Source organism: Centruroides vittatus, unplaced genomic scaffold (assembly GCF_030686945.1).
Source record: "Centruroides vittatus isolate TY-2023 unplaced genomic scaffold, ASM3068694v2 contig_459, whole genome shotgun sequence".
Classification (NCBI taxonomy): domain Eukaryota; kingdom Metazoa; phylum Arthropoda; class Arachnida; order Scorpiones; family Buthidae; genus Centruroides; species Centruroides vittatus.
In genome coordinates this window covers 1,921,660-1,944,544 of record NW_027122255.1, presented here as the reverse complement: position 1 = coordinate 1,944,544, position 22,885 = coordinate 1,921,660, and the positions used below count along the sequence as shown (strand labels likewise).

General features: G+C 27.5%; 1 protein-coding gene across 2 annotated transcripts in view; it reads right to left on the bottom strand.

Annotated features, from left to right (window-relative positions):
* LOC136977450 (histone lysine demethylase PHF8-like) overlaps positions 1–22,885 on the bottom strand; it is an 83,648-nt gene that overhangs the window by 22,772 nt on the left and 37,991 nt on the right. Inside the window, exons 4-12 of one of the 2 annotated variants that reach the window (XM_067272936.1) lie at positions 21,018–21,076; positions 17,042–17,202; positions 12,059–12,200; positions 9,510–9,708; positions 9,190–9,440; positions 5,329–5,450; positions 5,162–5,256; positions 4,991–5,068; positions 4,486–4,611 (exon numbers count right to left, since the gene is read on the bottom strand). In XM_067272936.1, the coding sequence (XP_067129037.1) occupies positions 4,486–4,611; positions 4,991–5,068; positions 5,162–5,256; positions 5,329–5,450; positions 9,190–9,440; positions 9,510–9,708; positions 12,059–12,200; positions 17,042–17,202; positions 21,018–21,076 (1,233 nt within the window). The remainder of the gene's footprint in view (positions 1–4,485; positions 4,612–4,990; positions 5,069–5,161; positions 5,257–5,328; positions 5,451–9,189; positions 9,441–9,509; positions 9,709–12,058; positions 12,201–17,041; positions 17,203–21,017; positions 21,077–22,885) is intronic. The other variant, XM_067272937.1, reaches the window with a different exon arrangement.

Below are 22,885 nucleotides of genomic sequence, written 5' to 3'. Positions count from 1 at the left end.
TTTTTGCATTATGTCATTTTGTAAGCCAAAATGTTTCATGGAAACAGTATTTTCAATAGTGGGGTAAACTGTATAAATAATTATTATAATACATATATTCAAAACAGAGCCATACTAATGGTCCTAAAACTTTACAAAAAATTTTACTATCATAAAAAAATTTATTTTCACACTGTAGAAAATATAAAAATTTATAAATTGACATAAAAATAAAATGTTAATACAGTGGAACTGCACATAACAAGCACATCAAATTGTAAAAAATGACTCACTTAACGAGTGACCAGGAGAGGGGAAGTCCGAGATTGTGCACATGGCTCCATCAGTCTGTGTTTAGCATTAGTTCCAACTAGTATCTTAGTGTGGCTTGTGATAACATATTTTTCCAAACTTGTGTTCAAACATATTACGTATAAACATCAACAACCATAACCCATTATATAATAAACATGCCAAACGATATGCCAAATTCTTGGGCTATGTACAGGCTATAACTAAATATTAGAAATTAATTTGATTAAAGATAGGCAGTTATGCTGCCATCTCGTATTAAATTTAACGACCAATTCCAAATTAAATTTTTAAAATAATTTTTAATTTAGACATTTCTATTTATAATTATTAAATTTAATACGAGATGGAAGCATAACTGTCTACCTTTAGTCAAATTAATTAATTTTTAATATTTATAATTATAGCCTTTACAAAGCTCAAAAATTTGGCATATCGTTTAGCTGTTTATGAGAGATATTTTTTCAACTTTTTTGTTTTCTGCAAATTGAATTTACAGAAAACAAAAAAGGTTGGTTCATTCCGTGCTAGAAGAAAAGATAATGATTCATGCTCCTTAACAATGATATTATTGTATAATTTTCTTTGAATAAATGTTATACATACAATATTTGAGTATTTTTTCGACATGGAACACATTATCGTATTTTACATTAATTTATATGGGAAAAATTGTTTCGCTTAACGAGCATTTTGCATTATGAGTAAGCTTCAGAAACAAATTATGCTCGTTAAGCAAGGTTCCACTGTATATATTTTTTCAAATGTAGACTCATTATTATTTATGATTACGGATTACAACTGATGATGGATAACTATAGATTACAGAGTATTTTAGAATGAAAGCTTTGAACATTATCTTCATAACAATATTTATTATAATTAATTTCTTATTTTTTAAAATAAAACATATTTGTACACAGTAATCTCTTTCCTGACAGTTGTAATAATAATCCATAAATGGACTTTAAATATTTAAAGGAGGCTCCAAACATTCAGTATTTGCTGGCTACCAAATAATTGCCTACTTATCCGCTTTGATTTGACACAATATACAGACAAGGAGTAGGAAACAGTGAATACTGAATATTAATCATGAGTAAATCATCCACACTACTCAGTATTAGCCAAACATTTACTAAGCATTCAGTAAATACCAAACGTGTAGAGCAGTGATAAAAAATTTCCCTTACATAAATTCATTTGAAGTATAACATTGCTGTAAAACATATTTATCATTATTTTGATTTTCTTCTCTTTTGATAATTTATGAATAGAATTGAAATTATTGTACAAGCAGAATAATTTTCTAAACTGATATTTATATTATATAAATGAAGTGATTATGTGTTATATAAATTACTTTTAATTTCATGTAAGACCATTTTACTATAATAAATAACTAAAACAAGTATCAAATTAAATAATTTGTTTCATTTTATTATAGATGGAAATGGAAGCTAAGATTACTGCAGATGTACATTATCCTTAATTTGAAATTGTCAACTCTTTTGTTCAATTGAAAATAATAATGCATTTTATTGTTCTGTATTATTATTTCTATGTTGCTGTTAAAAAGGGGAGCATACATTATTAAGGATAATTGGTATCCACAATTTCTTATTCAACTGACTGATTTTATAATTAACAGTTAAAATTACAATTTTATTACTAAAATTATTAATTTTAGTTTAAGTTGGCATAGATATAAGAATCTCCAGTGCTCATTCTTCTCTTTAAACTTACAAGGGAACTGTCGGAGTGTCTTCTAATAAATTTTAATAAAATTTAGTTAATAATTACGTTAAAACTATACAAACTCTATGGCAAATTTGTAGTATTCACTAAAAGTGTTAATCAGAGTTATTAGCAATCAAATGTCATACTATTTTATAGTAGTTTAACACAAATATGCAAATTTTTAGAAGTGAAAGGGTTGCGGAGGAAGACAGCGATATTACATTTAGAATAAATTCTAAAATTTTCAAAAATAGGAGAAGAATTAATAAAATTTAGTTTAATTACGTTAAAAGTATACAAACTCTATATTAAATTCGTACTATTAACACAAATATGCAAAGTTTTAGTAGTGAAACGGTCGTGGAGGAAGACAGCGCTATTACATTTAAGAATAAATTCTAGAATTTTCGAAAATGGGAGAATTAAATGTAAACATTTCAAAACATTATAGCAGAATTTAAAACTTTATGTGATAATGTTTGGCCTACAAAAAAGATTTGTAGGCCTAATATTTCAGACGTTGATAAACAGGTAGCCAAACTGCTTTTTAAGGCATTTAGTGATATTTTAAGTAGTTATGTAAGTAGAGATGACGAAGAGTTTTGTCATATGGAAAATAACAATTTGATTATAGATGGGCCTATTTCAGATAATAAAATAATACATTTGCTTCAAGAGAAAAAATCGATAACGCAGACACTGACTGTGAATCAGGATATTCAGATAATGAAAAAATCCGATAAGAATATAATCTCAACAAAACGAAAAGAAGAAATTCTTAACTTGCATAAGAAACACCCAAAATGGAAATTACACACATTACAGCAGGAAGGAACTAAAGAATTAAAACGTTTTAGTGATTTATATAAATGGGAAAAACAATTTAAATCTCAAAAGCATAGAACTGAAACGTTAAAAATCATTAAAGAACATACTAAACAAATGTTTGACAAAGCTCGAGGCAACTATAAAATTGTTAAAGGAAAGCAATTAAAAATATGGGCGTTATAGAAATTTCTTTAACTGAATAGTTCAATTAAGTTTACAGCTAGTGATTCTTGGGTTGCAAAATTTAAAACAGAATATAGATTAGTATCTTAAAAGATTACAAAACTTGTAAATAAAACAAATAGTGAACAAAAAGGATATTTTAGTAAAAGCTGCGCAATTTCAAACAACAGTAAAAAACTTATTGCCATCTTATTCACGTAACTTCATATTCAATATGGATGAGTGTGGTTTTTTGTACGAAATGATTTCACCAAGAACACTTTCATATAAAGGAGAAAAAATACTATTGGATTCACACATTCTCCTAGTAATAAAGTTACGCATTCCTACACTGTTCAATATTTAATTAATACTAATGGACAAGTTGTAGGTAATGTATTTATTTGCTTACAAGAAGTTCGTGGAACCTTTGGACGTAGAGTTCAAACATCGCTGTTCGTGGAACCTTTGGACGTAAGTTCAATGCTGCATGCCAAACGTAAGTGTTACAGCTAGCTCATCTGGCAAATTATCTACAGCAATTATTACAAACTATGTAAGAGACGTATTATCTCCAAATATAATAGAAAACTCTATTAATAATTGACTCGTGGAGTGGACAAACAAATATTAATATTTATAATACAGTATTTCAAACATCTACAAATCAAAATTCATGCGAAATATTAATTATTTCACCAAAGTGTACATCTATATGCCAACCTTTAGATGTTGGATTTCATATACAATTAAAACTTTTAGCTAAAAAAATTTTAAATGCTATACAAATATTCTGTAATGATTTTTTGATGAATATTCGCGACCGTTTCACTACTAAAATTTTGCATATTTGTGTTAATAGTATGAATTTAATATAGAGTTTGTATACTTTTAACGTAATTAAACTAAATTTTATTAATTCTTCTCCCACTTTCGAAAATTCCAGAATTTATTCTAAATGTAATATTGCAGTCTTCTTTCGTGACCCTTTCACTTCTAAAAATTTGCATATTTGTGTTAAACTATTATAAAATAGTACGACATTTGATTGCTAATAACTCTGATTAACACTTTTAGAGAATACTACAAATTTGCCATAGAGTTTGTATAGTTTTAATGTAATTATTAACTAAATTTTATTAAAATTTATTAGAAGACACTCCAACAGTTCCCTTGTTAGTAATTCAATGAAACTATGCAATATTTAACCTTTTTACTTAACATTTTCAATGTAATTAATATTAAATTCATTAACAAACATATCTACACCACTGATTTTTCAGAATATCCTTTAGCAAAATTTACAATTTGAAAAAGTTTTAATGTTTCCTAATTTCCTATTTTAATGATGCTCAGAGAATAATAAGAGATTAAAATAAGTCAAATATTTATACTTTTGTACAAATAAAAAAATGAATTAACACCCCCATTATTAAATTTAAAATTCACATAAATCAGACTTACATTTTCATCATTTCCCTTTACTTCAGTTAAAATAACATTTTCAAGAAGTTGCCTTCTTTCTTTATTAGGACTGTATCTTGTTTTCTTAAAATCTTTTTCAAGTTTTAACTTTCCACTGACATGTTTCTAAAAATATCATATCACAAATTATTATAACAACCTAAAGTACTAAAAGCATAATATTTTAAAATTAGATAATGAATAACAAAAGTTGAAATTTCATTTAAGGTTTCCTTTTTAAGATATTCATAATTTTATAGATAATTTCTTAAATGGTATTCCTTGTTTCTAGTAATATATTTAAAGCAAAAATAAATTATAACATAACAGACAAACTTAAGAGTTTTATTTAAACCTTCATATAAAAATTTGTCCTTTTCATGATAAAAATTTGATATAATTTACACATATTTGTAAAATATGTATAATGTATAAATTATAAACAAATATTTTAAAGAGAATTACTTATGAATTAATTTGTACAAAATAATTTATAAAAACATACCTCAGCTAATCTAACTTCTCGAGAAAGATCCTTAATAAGTTTACTTGGAACAATTCCTTGAGGAATAGCCTCTAATCGCTGATTTAAAAAAATGTTATATAGTTTCTTGCCACAAAAAAAATTAACAAACAAAAATTTAAAAAAATAATAAATAAATAAAAAAAAAATTACCTCTTTTTCTTGAGACCAAAGTTTTAAAGCAGATGTTAAAGATTTCACACCACTTAACAGATGCTGTAAGCCTCTCCGATCATTACGATTATAATCTAGTTTTAAAAAATAATTTTTTATGTTATTATTTCATAGAAAACTTCCTATGGAAAATATTTTTTATATACATAATGAGAATATACTCTTTAAGAGTTCTAAAAGCTGAGGAGCAGCAAACCAATGAACTGTTTCAAAACTTGGAAATTGATATTTGTCAGGTGTTTTTATTCTTCGTTCCAATTCATATATTCTGAAACAAACATTTTGAAAACAATGTTATTTAAGTCAAAAATTACATTATTTTGAAATTTTATAGTTTTGAATTTAAAATGAATTCACACTGAAGCACTATTTCCTAATAAGCAATTATTCAAAATAATAAAATGAATGCTAATATATCAAATATTACATACTGTGTAATATGAATAACAAATATAAAATTATTAAAATCATTTGATTTTTGTTAAAGTATCCGAAGAAAATTTTAAAAAAAATATGCATTTCTACATGAACAGAATTATATTATTTTAACTGATTTCAAAGAAACATTTTCTTATATCAAACAATAATTTAAAAAAGGGAGAAAATAAATTCTCTACTTCAGCAGTTATTTGATATTACATTTTCAATGAACATTTTAAAAACTTTTTAAATTGCCAACTTCATACTTTTAAATTTCAGTGTGTAAATCATTTGTCAATGTGACAGACACATTATCACAAATAAGACACATTCATTTTACTCTTTTGCTTTTTAGAAATAATACCTCTAACAGTATTTCTTTTACATTTTATATTATTTGCCAAGCTATTTTAAAACATTCATACTCATATAATAGTGAAGATTTTAATCCAGCTATATTCTACACTAATATTTTACCTATTGCAACTTCTATTTTATCTCATACATTTAATACAATAATTCAGAAAGGATACATTCCAGAACCATGGCATACTACTGTAATCAAAAAGTATCAAAAATACTTCATTTAATTGTGCACATGCAAGAGGGCACTGTTGTGGTTGTTTTGTCATTTGGTATGACTTTCATTGACATCTAGCAGCAATCTGTATGTCGGCACCTGTTTTTGTTTGTAAATAAACACTTGATTTGTGTATAAAAAATTTTTGCACCAATGATTTTTAAAAATGTCAAGAGTAATTCAGCAAAGAAAGTGCATTAAATTTTGTTTTTACAATAAAATTACTACTACAAAAATGTTGGAAATGTTGCAAAAAGTCTTTGGAGGCAATAGACTATCAAAACCAAAAGTTTGGGTAGTAAAAGCTGTTTAAGGAAAGCAGAGAATATGTTGAAAATGAATTACTCTTTGGTAGACCATCCACTTCAACTGATGAACACCACATAACTCAAGTCAGAGACTTGGTGCTCAATGGTTGTCATTTAACAATTATTGAACACGCTCCAGTATCATTTGGACCTTATCAAGCAATTATAAAAGATTATTTGGGCTTGCGGCACATCACTTCATTGTCCCAAAAATGTTGAAATTTTTCCAAAAACAACAGTGTGTTCAAGTGACTGAGAAAATGCTTTCTAAGGGCAAATCGTTCTTAAAATGCACCTTATGGCTGTTGAAACATGGATCTATGCTTTTCACACTGAAATAGCTCAACAATCAAAAGGTGAAGCAAGACAGAAAAGACATCAAAAGTCAGTCAAAAATCAAGGTCATGTTGACTGTGCATCACAAATTCCTTCCGACTGATGAAACTGTCAACAAAGATTATTATTTGAGCATTGTGTGTCATTTGCACAAAGCAATTCATAGAAAAATTATCTGATTTGTGACAAGAAAACTCATGGTTTTTGCACCAAGATAAATGCACCTGATCACAATGCTCTTGTTATTCATGAATTTTTGGCAAAAATTCAACAAATACAGTTCCACAAGCTCTCTATTCACATGATATGGCACCATGTGACTTTTTCCTGTTTCCTCAACTAAAATTTCTGATTTATGGTCACTGTTTTGAGTCAACTGATGCCATAAACAAAATGTGCTGAAAGTCTTGAAGAGATTTCATGAAACTGACTTCAAAGCATGTTTTGAAGATTGGAAAAAACATTAGCATAAGTGCCTTGCAGTGGGAGGGGATTACTTTGAAGGAAATAAATTTTGATAAATAATTTCAAGTCTTTCATTTTATTGAACAATTCCCAATATGTTTTGTTATCAGTGTTATCTCTTTTCTTGTCTTAAAGAGAATTCTTCTTTGTACAGACCCATATCTTTGTCCACAGCTACAGTGAAAATCTTTGAACTCTGTATTTATGAATTTTACACTTACTATCTAGTTGCTACTAGACTAAATTCTATTCAACACCGTGGCAAACAGCTTCAATCTATTTTCACTAATTTGGTTTCTACTCGACATGAAATAGTCAAGAATTCTGAGAAAAACCTACCTACATTGTATACATTGACAATGCGAGGACATTCAATTCATTTATACTTTCCTTCTTATTAAACTTTTTGAAGTTCATCCTACTATACAGCTTGGTTAAATAAGTATTTTTTACTATGTTACTGCAAAGTTAAACTAGAAAACTTTTTTTTGCAATTTCTCATGTATCTGTCTGAAGTAACCTTCTGTTTATTGCTTATTTGGATCTCGCAATTCCTAGTGTTTATTCTAAAATTATAGCTTACACTGACAAAGTAAAAATTATCAACTCTGATTCTGAAATTCTACAGGTTTATCTCAATATTATAGTTGCTCCCTAAAGTCTTTCAAGCTTAAAATTAATTAAAAAGAGTATCTGTGTTATTCAGTTTTAAGAAGTCAAAATCATTGCACCTTTTACATTTGTGGGCAACAGATTAATTATGTTTATTCTTACAGTGACTAGGAAGAGATTTTTATGAGAAATCGACATTTAAACAGCATTCTGATAAACTAGTAAAAAAATTTAGCTATCAGAAAGGGAATCTTGCAACGTCACTGTAACTTGATTTCTTCACATTCAATTTTGGGATGTGTCTTCACTAATTTTCAATACCTGGTCAATTGTTGTTTGCCAAGCAACTCAATTACTTCTTAACAAGATTTTAAATGCATTTTGTTGATCTTCTGCTTAGCAAGTTAGGTCATCTACTTTATACAACTCAAATGAAGTGGCATAAATAAGATTTGGATTCCTAAAATTCTTTGCACACATTAATTATTTCAAACAACTTTACATGTAAAGTCCTTTTTATTTTATTGGTACTTTTTAAAATCTAATTGTAAAATAATATATATATTGTTCTTATATAATTTATAATTTTCATATTTTTTACTGTTTATGTATTATACATAGTTCATAAATCTTATTTCTTATTCTTTAGTTTTATATAATTTACACGTGTTTAATTATTGTTTTATCTCTTGATACTTGTGTTTTTATGTCACAAATAAGTTATGCTAGTTAGTTAGTAACATCAGGTTATATAGCAATACTTAGTGGGAGTAAATAAATAAATAAACTTGTAAAAATAAAATAAAAAACAAAAAATCCAATTAAATTGCAATAATGAATGTTTACATGGATTACTTTTCAAATTAACAAACACAAAGAGTAATTACTTATAAATAACATAATAAGATGGACATTATTTAACTTTTCATTTTATAGAAGTTAGAAGTACTATAAAAATAAACACTAAAAAAAATTAAGAAAGTTTGATAATAAAATAATTCACAATAGAAATAACCTGCAATTCTGACACTAGTGCCTGTTTGTAGAAAGAGTGTTGCCAGATTTTGACTTGGTTCTCAGTCCCTTGAATACCTACAAGTCTGGTTTTTTTTTTTCTTTTTCTTTAAGTGCATATGATTTGGGCACCTAATACTCTGTGCCAAATTGAAACTCCTAACATGTACTCCTTCATACCTCTAAGGTGGGCAGCCGTTGACAGCATTGCAATTTTTATAAACAAGACATAATCTTGTCAATAAACAAATAAAAAAAAAAATGGAACTTACTGCAATTGTAGAGGAATATTAAGACTATGAATAAAATTTCCACCAAAGACAAGTGAATCAGCAGTAGTAAGTACAGCATGAATCCATCCAGTAGGAATAAATAATGTTTGTCCTTGCTTTAAGACAAGTTTAAAACAAGCATCAACTTGATCACCAAAGAATGTTTCACTCTGATTAGAAGAAGACATCCAATGTTCATATAAAGATAGATTTGCAGATGATGGTTGAATAACATAAAATACTTTTTCACCCTTAAATAAAATATGCATTCAATTTAGTATTAATTTAACTGTTTTTTTAATTAAACATAATAAACTTACCCTAAGAACATGATACCAAACTGATGAACCACCAAAATCAATATGAAAATCAGTAAAACTATCTTGCACACCCATTAAACAATATTTCATTACTTGTGGTCTAATATAAGGACATCCAGCTGGTAACATTTCTGGCCAAAAATTTTCTACCCAGCTTAATTTCTGTACAATAGTGGGAGGTTTTACCAATTCTGATAACCTAAAATTTAATATAAAATATTTTAAATATACAGAAACAATATAAATTTATTTACTCATAAATAATATATCAATACAACATACACTTAATCATTTAATATTACAAAAGCACAACTATAATAATGCAAGTTTATATAGAAATAGTGCACTAATAGCTTTTTCCAGCAAAAATTTTTATCGAACAAACACTTAATTTATTTAACAAGCAATTTCACATTACATGCATTTAAACATTTGAAAACAATTTATTTTAACACACAAAATAAAATATCTATCTAATAAACAACAAATTTAGATAATTTTGCTTTGTAATAATTTGACAATCAATTTACAAGTAACTATTGATAAAATATAAACATAATAAGGATAAAAGTAATTTAAAAATTTAAATTATGTAGCTAGCAATTTACATTTAATAAGAAATTATATTATCATTTTATGGTCTAATAATTTTTCTCGAGTAAAAATTTTCATAATAGTGAATTTCAGAAATACATATATTACATTATGATAGAACTGACTACAGTGGAACCCAGCTTATCTGGATTCCTGGTTTATCCAGATTATAAAACACAATCCCTATCTCAGAAGAATAAACACATGGAAAATCTATAAATGCAAAAAATAAAGAACTCCTAATTACATTCTTGCCTGAATGTAACAAGAATCAACTTGTTTTCTATAAATCGGCATATGATTTTCATTTTTTATGCACTTTGAGGGAATGTTCTTTGAATTTACTTAATATCTTCTTAAACCTTTTCTAATCTTTTAAGAGTTTCAATTTAAAAATATTGCTACTTTCCTGTTGAATAAAAATGCTATGCTTCTCATGGCAGTCAACATGTTTTAATAAGTTCGTTTGTTTGTAATCTCGCAAGTTATTATTCACTCAACACTCTAAAGCCTCTAATGTTTTGCTGAGTTTCACTCAACTTCAAACATTTATGAAATGAAGTAAACACGGTCAAAATGATATCTAAAGGAAAGAAAGTGATTATCATGCTAAAGAAGAAACTAGAAATATAAAATAAAAAGTCTATCTATGCTATTGTTCATGTTATTTATTTTGTTAACAATTTTTCTGGATTATCCAGATTTTTGGTCATCCGAATCTGACCTGGTCCCATTTGTGTTGGATAAATGAGGTTCCACTGTATTTGGAACGGAAAATGAATGCTCCATACTCTGATATCATTTCAGAAAACTACTAGTTATAGTATTGAAATTACTGAATTATTACTATTATCTGCATTTGTTTAATTTATCTTTTACATTTCATTCAACATAAATTTTGGAAGAACTCTTTAAAAATAAATAAATAAGCAATAATTATTACAGTGAACCTCAATGTGTAAGCAAATAAACTAAATATTTTATTTCATCATCATTCAAAAAATCCAAAGTTGCAAAAACAGTGAGTGAAATTCTAAAGCTTAGTTCACACTGAGCATGATTCGATGGTGAAAGCGAAAAACAAAGTGAATAACACGTCAGACATAATGTCACTTCTGGCGAATTTTACCATTTCGCAAATTGCTTTAAAGTTCGAAACCGTCAAGCTTTTTCGCTAGCGAAAACATTTCTCCACCAATCGTATTCCCACTAGTTGTCACGTGGTTCTTGTTTTCAAGATGGCTGCAGCAACTTTCTAATGCAATAGAGTAAATGTTGTAATTGTGGATTTTTAATATTTCACTCAGCCAGCATCGTTTTCTTTTTGACGTAACTTTCTTTTTCAATAAATAAACAAAAGTGGTTAACGACGGAATATCGGAAGCAGCCATTTTGTTTTTCGAGATGACGTTTTCTCTTGCTTGCAAATGATTGCCTCCTTAAAATTTGCAATCACTTTTTGCTTTTTGGTTGTATGGGTCAATTTTGCTAAGCGAATAAAAATCACTTTTCGCATGCGCTTTCGCTATTCACTCAGTGTGAACTAAGCTTAAACCTAAATGATGTGTCACATGACCTCCTTCCACATTTAAAATTTCACAGCTGCATTCCAGATGGCAGCTGTGCATGTAACACAACAATCTGTTTCCCCCTTGGTCTAATGTGTTCCTGATATGAGCAAATTAATTTTGGGTACATTCTATATTCTGTAACAGGGGAGTTAAATAACTTTCTTTATTACCCTGTAATTTGGCAATTAAAATACAGTAATATTTTTAAAATATCACCTTTTAGTTGCCTATGCAGTTGTAAAATAATATTTGAAATAAATAACTGAAAGTCCTTATTGAAATATATTATTACAATTCATTTATTTGATCATGTAGTTATTATGCTTTCTAAACAATTAATTTCAATATATTCTAATGTAAAAATGTTTTAAATGTATTATATACCTTGTATTTGAAAACTCTAAACTGATTACATTATAAATTTTATAACGAGAAGTACTGTGAAAATATTCCACCCATTCTTTCATCGTCATCTTGATATTGTCTTGCCGTGAAACGTCAATAACATCTAAACACCAATCAGCTCCTAAATAAATCAATAAACCATAATCAAAAATCTAAAAAGTCATAACATCATTTCACTGTAATATACATAATAAATGATTTTAAAAATTATTGTAGTTAAAATAAAGAAAATAAAAGTATATAATATAAAATAAAGTCTTTTAATTTGTTTTCATCTATACCATCATTTCCTAACCTAGAATATGCAAAGAAAATCTATAATGGCTACTACATGGAATTTTAAATCAATAATTTTTTTCAATTTAGAAGTGTATACATAGGCAATTTAATGTTTTATAGGTGTAAATCAACAAAAGTTGCTAACCATAGTTTTGTTATACAGATTTTATATTTTATACACATATGAAGGTCGGAATTCAGTTATTGGGCTGAAATTTAAAAAAATTGTAGACCTATAAATCCCACTATTATCCATCTGTCTTTCTTTCTTTCCTTAATCTTGAGAACAAAATTAGATTAGATGAAAGATGAGACCAGATATGGAAACCTTAGGAGCTGGAGGCCCCGATTAACTATATATGAACTTCTAATGCAAAATGGAAGTCACATTATTTCAATTCAAAACTTTTCCCCTGAAAGCAGTTAATAGATGACCAGCATGACTCCATTGCTAACAGAAAAGTGTGATGTACAGGGGCAAGACACTAATACTAATTTAAGGTGGAGAGCATATTTTAAATTAAATAAATTAAAAATTGCAGCCCGGCATTGTGACAATGTCACAATAAATAATTGCTTGTTTTAATTTAATCTTTATTTTTCTATTAACTATCTTCATGTCCATTACTTATATAACTTTGGAATACTTTAAGTCACCTACAGAATTTTTAGAGCATTTTTCCAAAATTAACATTCCAGTATTCTATTTGGTGTTCTATATAGCTTGATGTGCTTTCTTCTATCCAAGCTTTAAACCATAATATCAAAACTGATAATTCCAAAGAAGAAACAGAAAAAGGGAAGATGTGTTGCACTTCCCTTTTCCTGTTAGCATTACCAGTCAGAACAGTTCAAGGAATGCATATATTGACTTGAGCCAAGTCCAAATGTGTGCATTCCTTTGATTTTTTGTAGTGAGAGACCACCTTTGGAGGAAGCAGCCTTGTTACTCTTGAGTGTTATGGCTCTCATACACAGTACAGAGCAAGTTAAGGTGCTTGGCTCAGAGTGCTGTTACATTATGGTAAATGCTCTATAGTCTTATACAAGACTAAATTTGAGATGGCAAATATCACTAAACTTGAATTTGAATATTAACCAGATCTTGAATATTCAAATATCACAAAATAGTTATGGAACTTAAATACCTTATTATTATTATTAAATATCTATTTAGTTAATAATTTATTTAATTTTTATTGTTTAACTTGTTTTATTTATTAATAGAGTAAAACAAAAAGTAAAAAGGAAAAACAATTTACTATCAATACATGTTAAAAAATGAAACTTCAAAATTTAATTTTGATTTGAGCTTTAAAGTGGCTTTTTAGCACACTCCACTATAGTGGTGAATTGCTTATGTTAGGACCTTTGTGTGTCTGTCAGATGTGCATGCACATGCTCTGTTCAATCCATTTATTGCGCATGTCCATGTGCATGCACAATGACTTCAATTTTGTTACCTAAGTGTTATGTTCCATTCAATCCATTCATTGCACATGTCCATGCACATAAGCGAACTGAACATTTTCATTTATAATCACTGTAAGCTATAGTAAAAACTACCAGGTTCCTCTGGAATCTATAAACTACATCCCTTACTGTATATTAAGTAAAAAATTCTTCTAAACAACTACTTGATTCCAAGAATTTATAAAATTTATTTTAAATAAAATTAATATTTGATTTACTTTTGTGGAGCATGCTATCAGATTGGCTTGACCAAGATCGTTTATATATTGTTATCTCAACTAGAATAGATTAACAAATAATTGTTCTTATTCTCACCTACTGCAGATTTTTATTTAAGAAAACAGAATTTGAAAACATTCAGGATCTAGTCTGTTACCTTTCCTTGTCAGAAAGCAAATCATAGGTTCCAAAAAAGGTGCTCTCTGTACACAGTGGCAGATACAAGAGAATATGATTGACTCAAAAGAATTAAAATTTATCTATCTGAACTTCAAAATATTCTTTTTAGAAACATATATGATGACAAATATAGTTTACAATACAATTATTATGTACATATTAACAAAAGGTAATTATTAATTATTCAAATATTTTGAATTTTTGAGTTAGCCTCTTCTTTGATACTTCTATATCTGAAACCGACTGTACAGTACATATCGCATGATACTCATGGCATTCAAATTTATTTTTCACCAACAAAATATTTGAGATCTCAAATCTTGAATGATATAAAGTATTTAAGCATTCACAGAATAAATTTTCCGACTTCTATTTTAAATTAAAATTTAATAATTATGAAGTAACTGTTGGAAACTGCTTGAAAATAATTGAAATTGCAATTTTGCTTGAAAATACAATAAAGAAAATCGCAATTTTAAAAAAATGTAACATTTTCCATTTTTATGAAACTATGTACTGATAAAATTTAAAAACTGCTAACATGCATCATGGTTCAAATACATTTAGAATTTAATATATATTCCAGCTGCATTATATGATGATCTTTATTTAGGTAAGTCTCAGTTAACTTGGAAATTTTTGAATAAAATACACTGTTCATAAATTAATAAAATAAAAAACTTTTAATATTTTTTTCCTGAATTTGAGGTATTCAATATAATTTTAATAAAATGTTCTATCAATATATTGATTCTCTATACTTGCAATCAAAAAACTTTAAAATTCAGCAGTACTAATCCTTATTTAAAGTGTGTTTGCATTACTTAAAAGACACCATGGTATGTAAATTATGTTTCAAAATATATATAGAAAAAATCCCAAAATCATAATTAATTATTTCCAATATATTATTTTAAATAGATCTTAAATATCATTACAATGCAGAAGCAATAGAGTAAAATGCAATGAAGGTACACAACTGAGCATAATTTTTTTACTAAAGAAGTCCATCAAAAGTGCTATGCAAAATAGTATCCAGTTCAGAATTAGAAATGATATAGATTCTTTTCCCCCTCTCACACTGCCATTAAACATTATTAAAATCATCTGAAAAGATAATATTAATAGAACTAGTAAGTATTTGTGTCAGAACAACTGACAATTATATTTAAGTAAAAAAATAAAATGACTTATCACATATCAGAAAATATGTTGTAAACTATAGTTAAAAAATGTAATATCTGTATTTTCATTATATAAAAATGTTTCATCAAAATAATCATTTGTTTTAAACAATATTTCATTTTACTTTTCTGAGATTGTGACAAACTCATTTTTCAAGTAAATAGGTTTAATTTAATTTATCATCTAATCATTTGTGTTATTTTATAATAATTTTAATGCTAATACAATCTTCAAGTTTGTTGGATAGTTAACCATACAATAAAATGTCGGTTTATTGTTAAGAGGAATCTGGGTTTGAATATACAGATTGTATAATTTATTTAGTAGAGGTCAGGATATTGTTCTTCAATTCTTTCATTCATACTGGCTAACATTTCTGTGAGTTGATTTTTGAACTTTTGAAATTTGAAGTTGAAATTTTATAAGTTTTAATTTTATAAGAATTTCAAAAGTTGAAATTTTATAAATACAGTAAGACCCCACTTAATGCGGGGGATGCATTCCTAGACGACAAAGTGCTAAACGAAACAGTGTTAAACAAGGCCATTTTAACATAGAGTAAATAGCGAAAGGAAAACACGCAACCAAAAATAAACAGATTTTACTTTAATTTTAAGTTATTTTTATATTAATTTGAATAGTAATATATGTTAAATAACATATAACATAAACATACGCATGCAGAAATGTAAAGTTCATTTTTTGTGATGAAGGTCCTGGCTGTTCTGAAATTCTTGTTTTTTGCAATAAAGTTGTGTAGTTTCATTTGCCACTTTTTTTCTTTCCTCAAGCAAATGTCAGTAGCAAGAGATTGCATCCAAAATGCCTTGTCTTGCTTTTGCACTCTTTTCAAAATCTGGATCATTTGTTATAATTTGATCAATGATTTCAATCATCATTACCAAACTTTTACTAAGGAAATCTGTAGAGAAATTCTTTGAGTTCTTTGTTTTCAGAATCACTATTTTTCAGAATTCCTTGTTCTGCCAGTTCTTGGAAGGTTATAGTTGGTAAGGCTCTCAACAGAAACCTGCAGTAACTTCTCAACATCCCACTTGTCTACATCTCCTAGTCCTGCTGTACTGATTAGGTTAACCAAATTGTCAACCTAATGATACAGCGATAGGCTCTTCTCATTGAGAATTCTTGGATATTTTCAGCCATAATTTCTTCCACACTTCATTCATGCATTTATCAGTTAATTCTTGCCAAGCAAAGTCGATATTGCCTTTGTCATTCATGTTATATTCTTACCAAAATTGCACCACACAAACATAGATTTAAGGAAAGTACAGTGCTATGACAAATTGACACTTTTTGTTGATTGATTCATGTTTGAGAATAACCATATTATATATGAAACAATGAAATGTGGCAATAATTTGAATCAGCGTAAATTTTGAGCTCTTTTTTTTTTTTTTAGGCTTCAAGCAGACCACATTATATTGAATCAGCGTTAAACGGGGTCTTACTGTATTAAAAACCCTACAATCACAAAATTAGCATGTGTTTAATTTCAAGTAATTAATTATATATATTTTTTTATATTAAATTATTGCACAATACAATAAACTTACACAAATTATTAAAGTTAAAATTTATTTTCAAAAACATCAATATACATACCAATATTTTCCATTATGTCTGTAACAGTAAAAGTGTCAGGAGGCATTGAGAGCCCTAGTCCTGTTTTATTTTCAACTATAATTGGGCAGTGAAAGCCATTTTGAATCAGATATGGTAAAGTCAATTGCTGTCCTCTTAATTTCAATACTATATCATCTGCACTAAAAATTAAAAACAATTTACAATAAAATCTTTTACATAATAAATACTAAAAAAAACAATTATTTGTAACAAAAAATATAAATTCCAAATAATATCTTTACAGTTAATCTTTTTTACTGAACTTTCTTTTTGAAAGAAAGCATTCAAATGAGATTAATGATATTATACAAACAACGAACTGGATCTTATCTTTTCTTGATACCAACTTACTGTCGTTGGATAAAATAAGAAAATAATAAACAAAATGTTAAGTCCTATTTTCATTGATTTTTCATTATGCTTGTAATCTTGAAATGTTGATATATGCATCATATAAGAATGAAATTATATTTTGTATAATTGCAATAGTATAAACATAAATAAATATTTTATTTATTATTAAATAATACAACATAATAAAAATAATATATTCTTAGAATATTTTTTTATAAGCAGTTTTAGTCTGAATTCTTCAACTTTTTAAGAAATTCTGCATGCTTCTGTTTTTACTTTACATTCATATTTTTTTCCTACATTTTTTCCTAATTTTTAAATAAATCCAATTATCTTTAGTATACAATAGAAAAATTATAATATTGATTTACTAAATTTTAATTATATTCAAAAATTTTGATTTTATTTAATGTTTTTCATCTAACAAAAAAAAAAAAAAAAAAAAAAAATTGTATAGAATTCATAGTTATGTTAAATGTAAACCTTAAACTTAATTTCCAAACAATTACAAATATTCAGAAAAAAAAAATACAAAACAATTCATATATAATTGAAAGACTATACAATTCAAAAAATTTCATACCGAATGTAATATTTAATGTAAAATTAAAAATTAATGTACTGCATGTTGTACATGCAATTGTTGGATGTAACTAATTACAGTTTATCTAAATGTGCCAAATAATCCAAATAACAAAATAGTAGTAATTTCATTATGAGAGTATGATGTTTCTTGTTTAATCTTATTATTAAGAAGTTGGAAATATTAGTTATAAACCTTTCAGCAAAACAAAAAAATAAAGAAATAAATAATAAAAATAAAATAAAATGCAATTTTAATTTAATGTATCATAAAACAGTTGAAAATTTTAAATTGGATTCAGTTTAATTTGCTATTACATTATGTCAATGATTTTGCTAATTTGACAAAAAATGGAATTTTAATATATACAATTATTAAATAATTGTATATAGTAAATTCCTGTGAAAATTAATGGTTTATCAGCTAGTATTTAATAATTATAAAATAAAAGTAATAAATTCAAAATTCAGATTTTTTCACTAAGCTTAGACTTGAATACAAGGTGTGCACAAATGTCCTCCATGATTATAAATGAGTAAAATTTCATAGCAGTGGATATTAGTAGCAAACACACCAGATATTTGTGTCATGAGAATGGTTCATGGAATTGCTATTTTTTGCTCTATGGCATTCCAACATGGAAAACTAGCTGGCAATAGAAGAAAGTAAAAAGCAAAATGGCCCTAGTCCTACATCAACATAGTTGGTACATTGTGGAATTTGCAAACATGAAGCGTTGTATGGCAGCATGTCTTCAGTTGGAAATTTTATGTTAAGGCAACAACTGACAAGATGACTGTGAAGTGGTACAATGAATTTCTGGAGACAGGCTGCATTCAGAAGAAAGAACATTCAGGATAACAATGCTGAAGTTGTAGAATTTGTACAAGAATAATTTGTTTATAATCCTAAGATGCAGAGTTAGCTAAGAATTAGAAGTCCTAAATCCATCATATCTAAAATCTTACATACTCATCTGAGGCTTCACTCTTACAAAGTGTAATTAGTGCATAAATTACACCATGATGACCCTCAAAAGAGACCCACTTTCTGTGAACATTTACTGATATTGATGGAGGATAAGAAAGACCTGTTGTCAAGAATCATTTGAAGTGACAAGATAGCTTTCCATGTCAGTGAAAAAGTAAACAAACAATGTCAAGATTTAACATAACCAACTTGTTATGAAAGTTAAATGTACATTAAAATAAATGGTTTTTGTGCTGTATTGAAGAAGAAAGTGAATGGACCATTTTTATTTTGAGAAGGCATCATTATTGGTTCCAATTATCTGGATATGCTAACTAGCTGTTTCCACAATTGGACAAAAAGGGAAGTACTATACCTCCTCTTTCAACAAGAGACAGAACACCATCATACTGGCATCTCCATATCTGGCAACATCTGAACGCATAACTGCCAAGTAGATGGATTAGGTGCATCAGAGGTGACAACAACATTTTCTGCATGTGGACACGCAGGGCACCAAATCTCATTGTCTGCAATGCCTTGTGGGATTATGTCAAAGATACAGTGTACAGTACAACCACCATTGACTGAGAATCTGTAACAGTTGCAACAATGCATCACTGCTGCCGTTGAGTCCAACCAAGTGGATATGCTTGAGTACATCAGGTACAGGTTGGAATATCGTCTTGATGTTTGTTGCACAATATGTGAAACACGCTCAAAATTCCTTCGTGCAATGCCAAATAGTTTAAGAAACTATTAACACTGTCTGTTGGCTTTATTATTTTACTTGAAAAATTTCTACAAGCCAACAGAGTGTTCATATTTTCTTATGTGAAGCACACATTGAGTGTTTGTGAGGTAAGCACAAAAAATTGAGTTTCACTTTCTGGTGACACCGATATCATGTATATATGACCATAGACAGTGACTTCATGCCTGTTTAAAATTGCATATGATATCTGTGGACACCTTGTATAAAAGACATTTTGAACATTCAAGGATTGAAAGTATTTGGATATTAATATAAAACCTAAACTAAGCTTATTTAATAAAAAAAAAATAACAATTTAAAATTATTTTTCATTTATTTCGAAATATTTGTTTAATTAATGTACAAGGTAGTCTTAAGATTAGTTAATAGAGATGTATTTTAAAATTATTTTCAAAATCAGTTGAAAATTTATATGGAACAGTTGATTTCTTGCTTCAGTCACTTCCAGTAAAGCAAATGAACCACAAAATGACTGAATGAAAACCAGCTTGACTATTTCAATTGGATAAACCGTGTTATAATTCTTCTTGAAATAATATTTAAAAATACAGTAAAAGTTCTCTAACTCAAAGTTCCAAGGGGCATGAAAAACTTTGAGTTACAGACATTTCAAGTTAGAGAATTGTAGAGTGAAAAATGCTGATACTGTACAGATTTGTAGTTTTACTTCTCTTGCATTATGTAAAGAAGTCTTTGATAGCTTTTTGTTTTACACAACTTGTGTAACACCTTTTAGCAAAATGTTCAATGTAGCTGATGGTATTGAACAGTTTTGCAGATACATTTTGCTGAGATAAAGCAAGAGGTTCTCTCACTTTGGACAGGAACACTGCAAATGGAAATTGGAAAACAGATACAACCAACCATCTGTGAAAATTTTATGGAAATCCAATAAAATAGGATCACTTTGGATAAAATAAATATTAAAATTTAAGTCAGGGAAGTTGAAAGTAAGATAAATCAGTGTCGGGAGATTATGAAAACTTCAATTTGGAAAAAATTTGAGTTAAGGAAATTCGAGTTGGAGACATTAAATCCCTATGCTATTCCATTGAGACCTACCAAGTGATTTGTTTTCATTGAGTTAAAGAAATATTCAAGTTAGACATTTGAGTTTGAGAAGCTTTACTGTATATTTTATTTAACTGATTTTTGATCCATCCTATACATCTCTCAGTAATACATATCGAATCAGTAAATTATTTCTAAAATAAAATAGCCAATTATAAATTTTAATTAAAATTGTCTAAACAAAAATCATAATCAATATTTACCTAGTAAAATGTCTTGATTTTAATTCTCTTATAAAAACTGAAGTGCCTGTTTGAACAGCCTAAAATATAAATGAATCTTTTAATCATGTAAAAAATTTTATACATAAGTTATATTTTTTATGATTAAATTACTTGGGTCATAATTTTTAGCAGCATTAACAATTTAATGCATGAATATGATTCAAGGATTAATGAACTTGTGGATAAAACAAATCTGAATTTTATTAAAAAATTTATCATGCCAATAGATAATTAATTTAAGAATAATGTATGACAAAAGCAAAACTCTTCAAATTCTGTATATTAAACATAAATTAAAGAAAACCACTATAAATTTTTAAAATAATCTGCAAAATTATTTAAAATTTAAATAATACAATTAATTTTTTATTTAACTTTCTATTTACATTTATTAGAGAGGTTGCCGCCATCATTTTCAGCCCAAAACCAGTACGTCAGACGTTTGAGCACCGCCATCTGGCAATTCTAGAAGGTTGATAATGCTATGAACAACTATATGGTTGATAATGCTATGCTTCTACTCACCATGCTAGACATAGCATGGTGAGTAGAAGATTGGTTTAAACTTCTTCATTTTTTTGTGTTTGGGGTTAAAATTATGATGTATTTTAATAAAATAATGTTTATTTAAGCATTTATGAATAATATTGTAAAGAAACAGATGATTCTAATCCACAAATTATTTAATTATTCAATTTTTTTGCAAGTGATGTGAAGTGCCTATAGAATTTACATATATTTGTCTTCATAATAGCGTATCATAATTCTGTAGGAGTAGGTTTGTTCTTTCACAGCATCTTCTACCATCAACAGTGTAATATGTTCGTAAATTTTCTAAAAATAATTTTCTGAGTTGCTTTTGGATATACATAAGCCACTATTTCCTTCGACTAAAGTGTGAGGTAGTACTATCGTATGATAGGAGACACAAAGCTAATTAAAAATAATTATTTAGTGTTATTAAACATCCTATAAATACGTTAAAATAGTTTAATTTGTTATTTACCTTCACTGGTAACATTCCTCATCGTTAAATGTTTCTGCCATTTTTCAACGATATCCCATGAGTCAGTGCGTTATGTTCATGTCGCGCACTGACTCATGGGATATTGTTGTAAACATGTGCTGCAAAATATTTTACTTGGAGTGTCAAACATGTACTTCTGCTTGCTGTACAAGTTTAACATTTCAACTTCAGCCATAACCTCTCTATTGTTTCTATGTCTATCAATGTCTTCTTATATTAATAATATAATTCAATTATTGTGAATTACATTATAATTTAACCAAAATTAATTTATTCAGAAACAAATTACCTAATAAAGTTATACATTATTTTATCAAAATTATCAGCCACTTTGATCTCCATAATGTTTAAAATACATTTTTATCATATATAAAAAATTTACACATGTTTTATTATTAAGTTTAAGGAATAAAATTTATAAATATGGGAATAAGCAAGAATATTGTATGAACTACAGAAAGCTAGATGAAAATGACACACTTTGCCTGTCATATTGTCACAGATTCAAATCTTGCATCAAATTGTTCCTTTCAAGACAACTCTAAATTACTCAATTATAAATTTATTAAATTATTAAACTTAACAGATAGTAATACTACCTATCAACATTAGCAAATTTTTACATCATTTTATTATCCAAATTTTAAAACTGATAATTTATAAACTGCATTTATTACTTTTTGAGTAAATATAAAATATAAAATTCGTGTAAAAATAAATATATAATATAGCAACGTTTTAACAAATTACTTTGTTTACGTTTATCATCCGTCGTTCGCAACCAGCCGACAAGTCCTCAACTTCACATCCACGGAGGCGA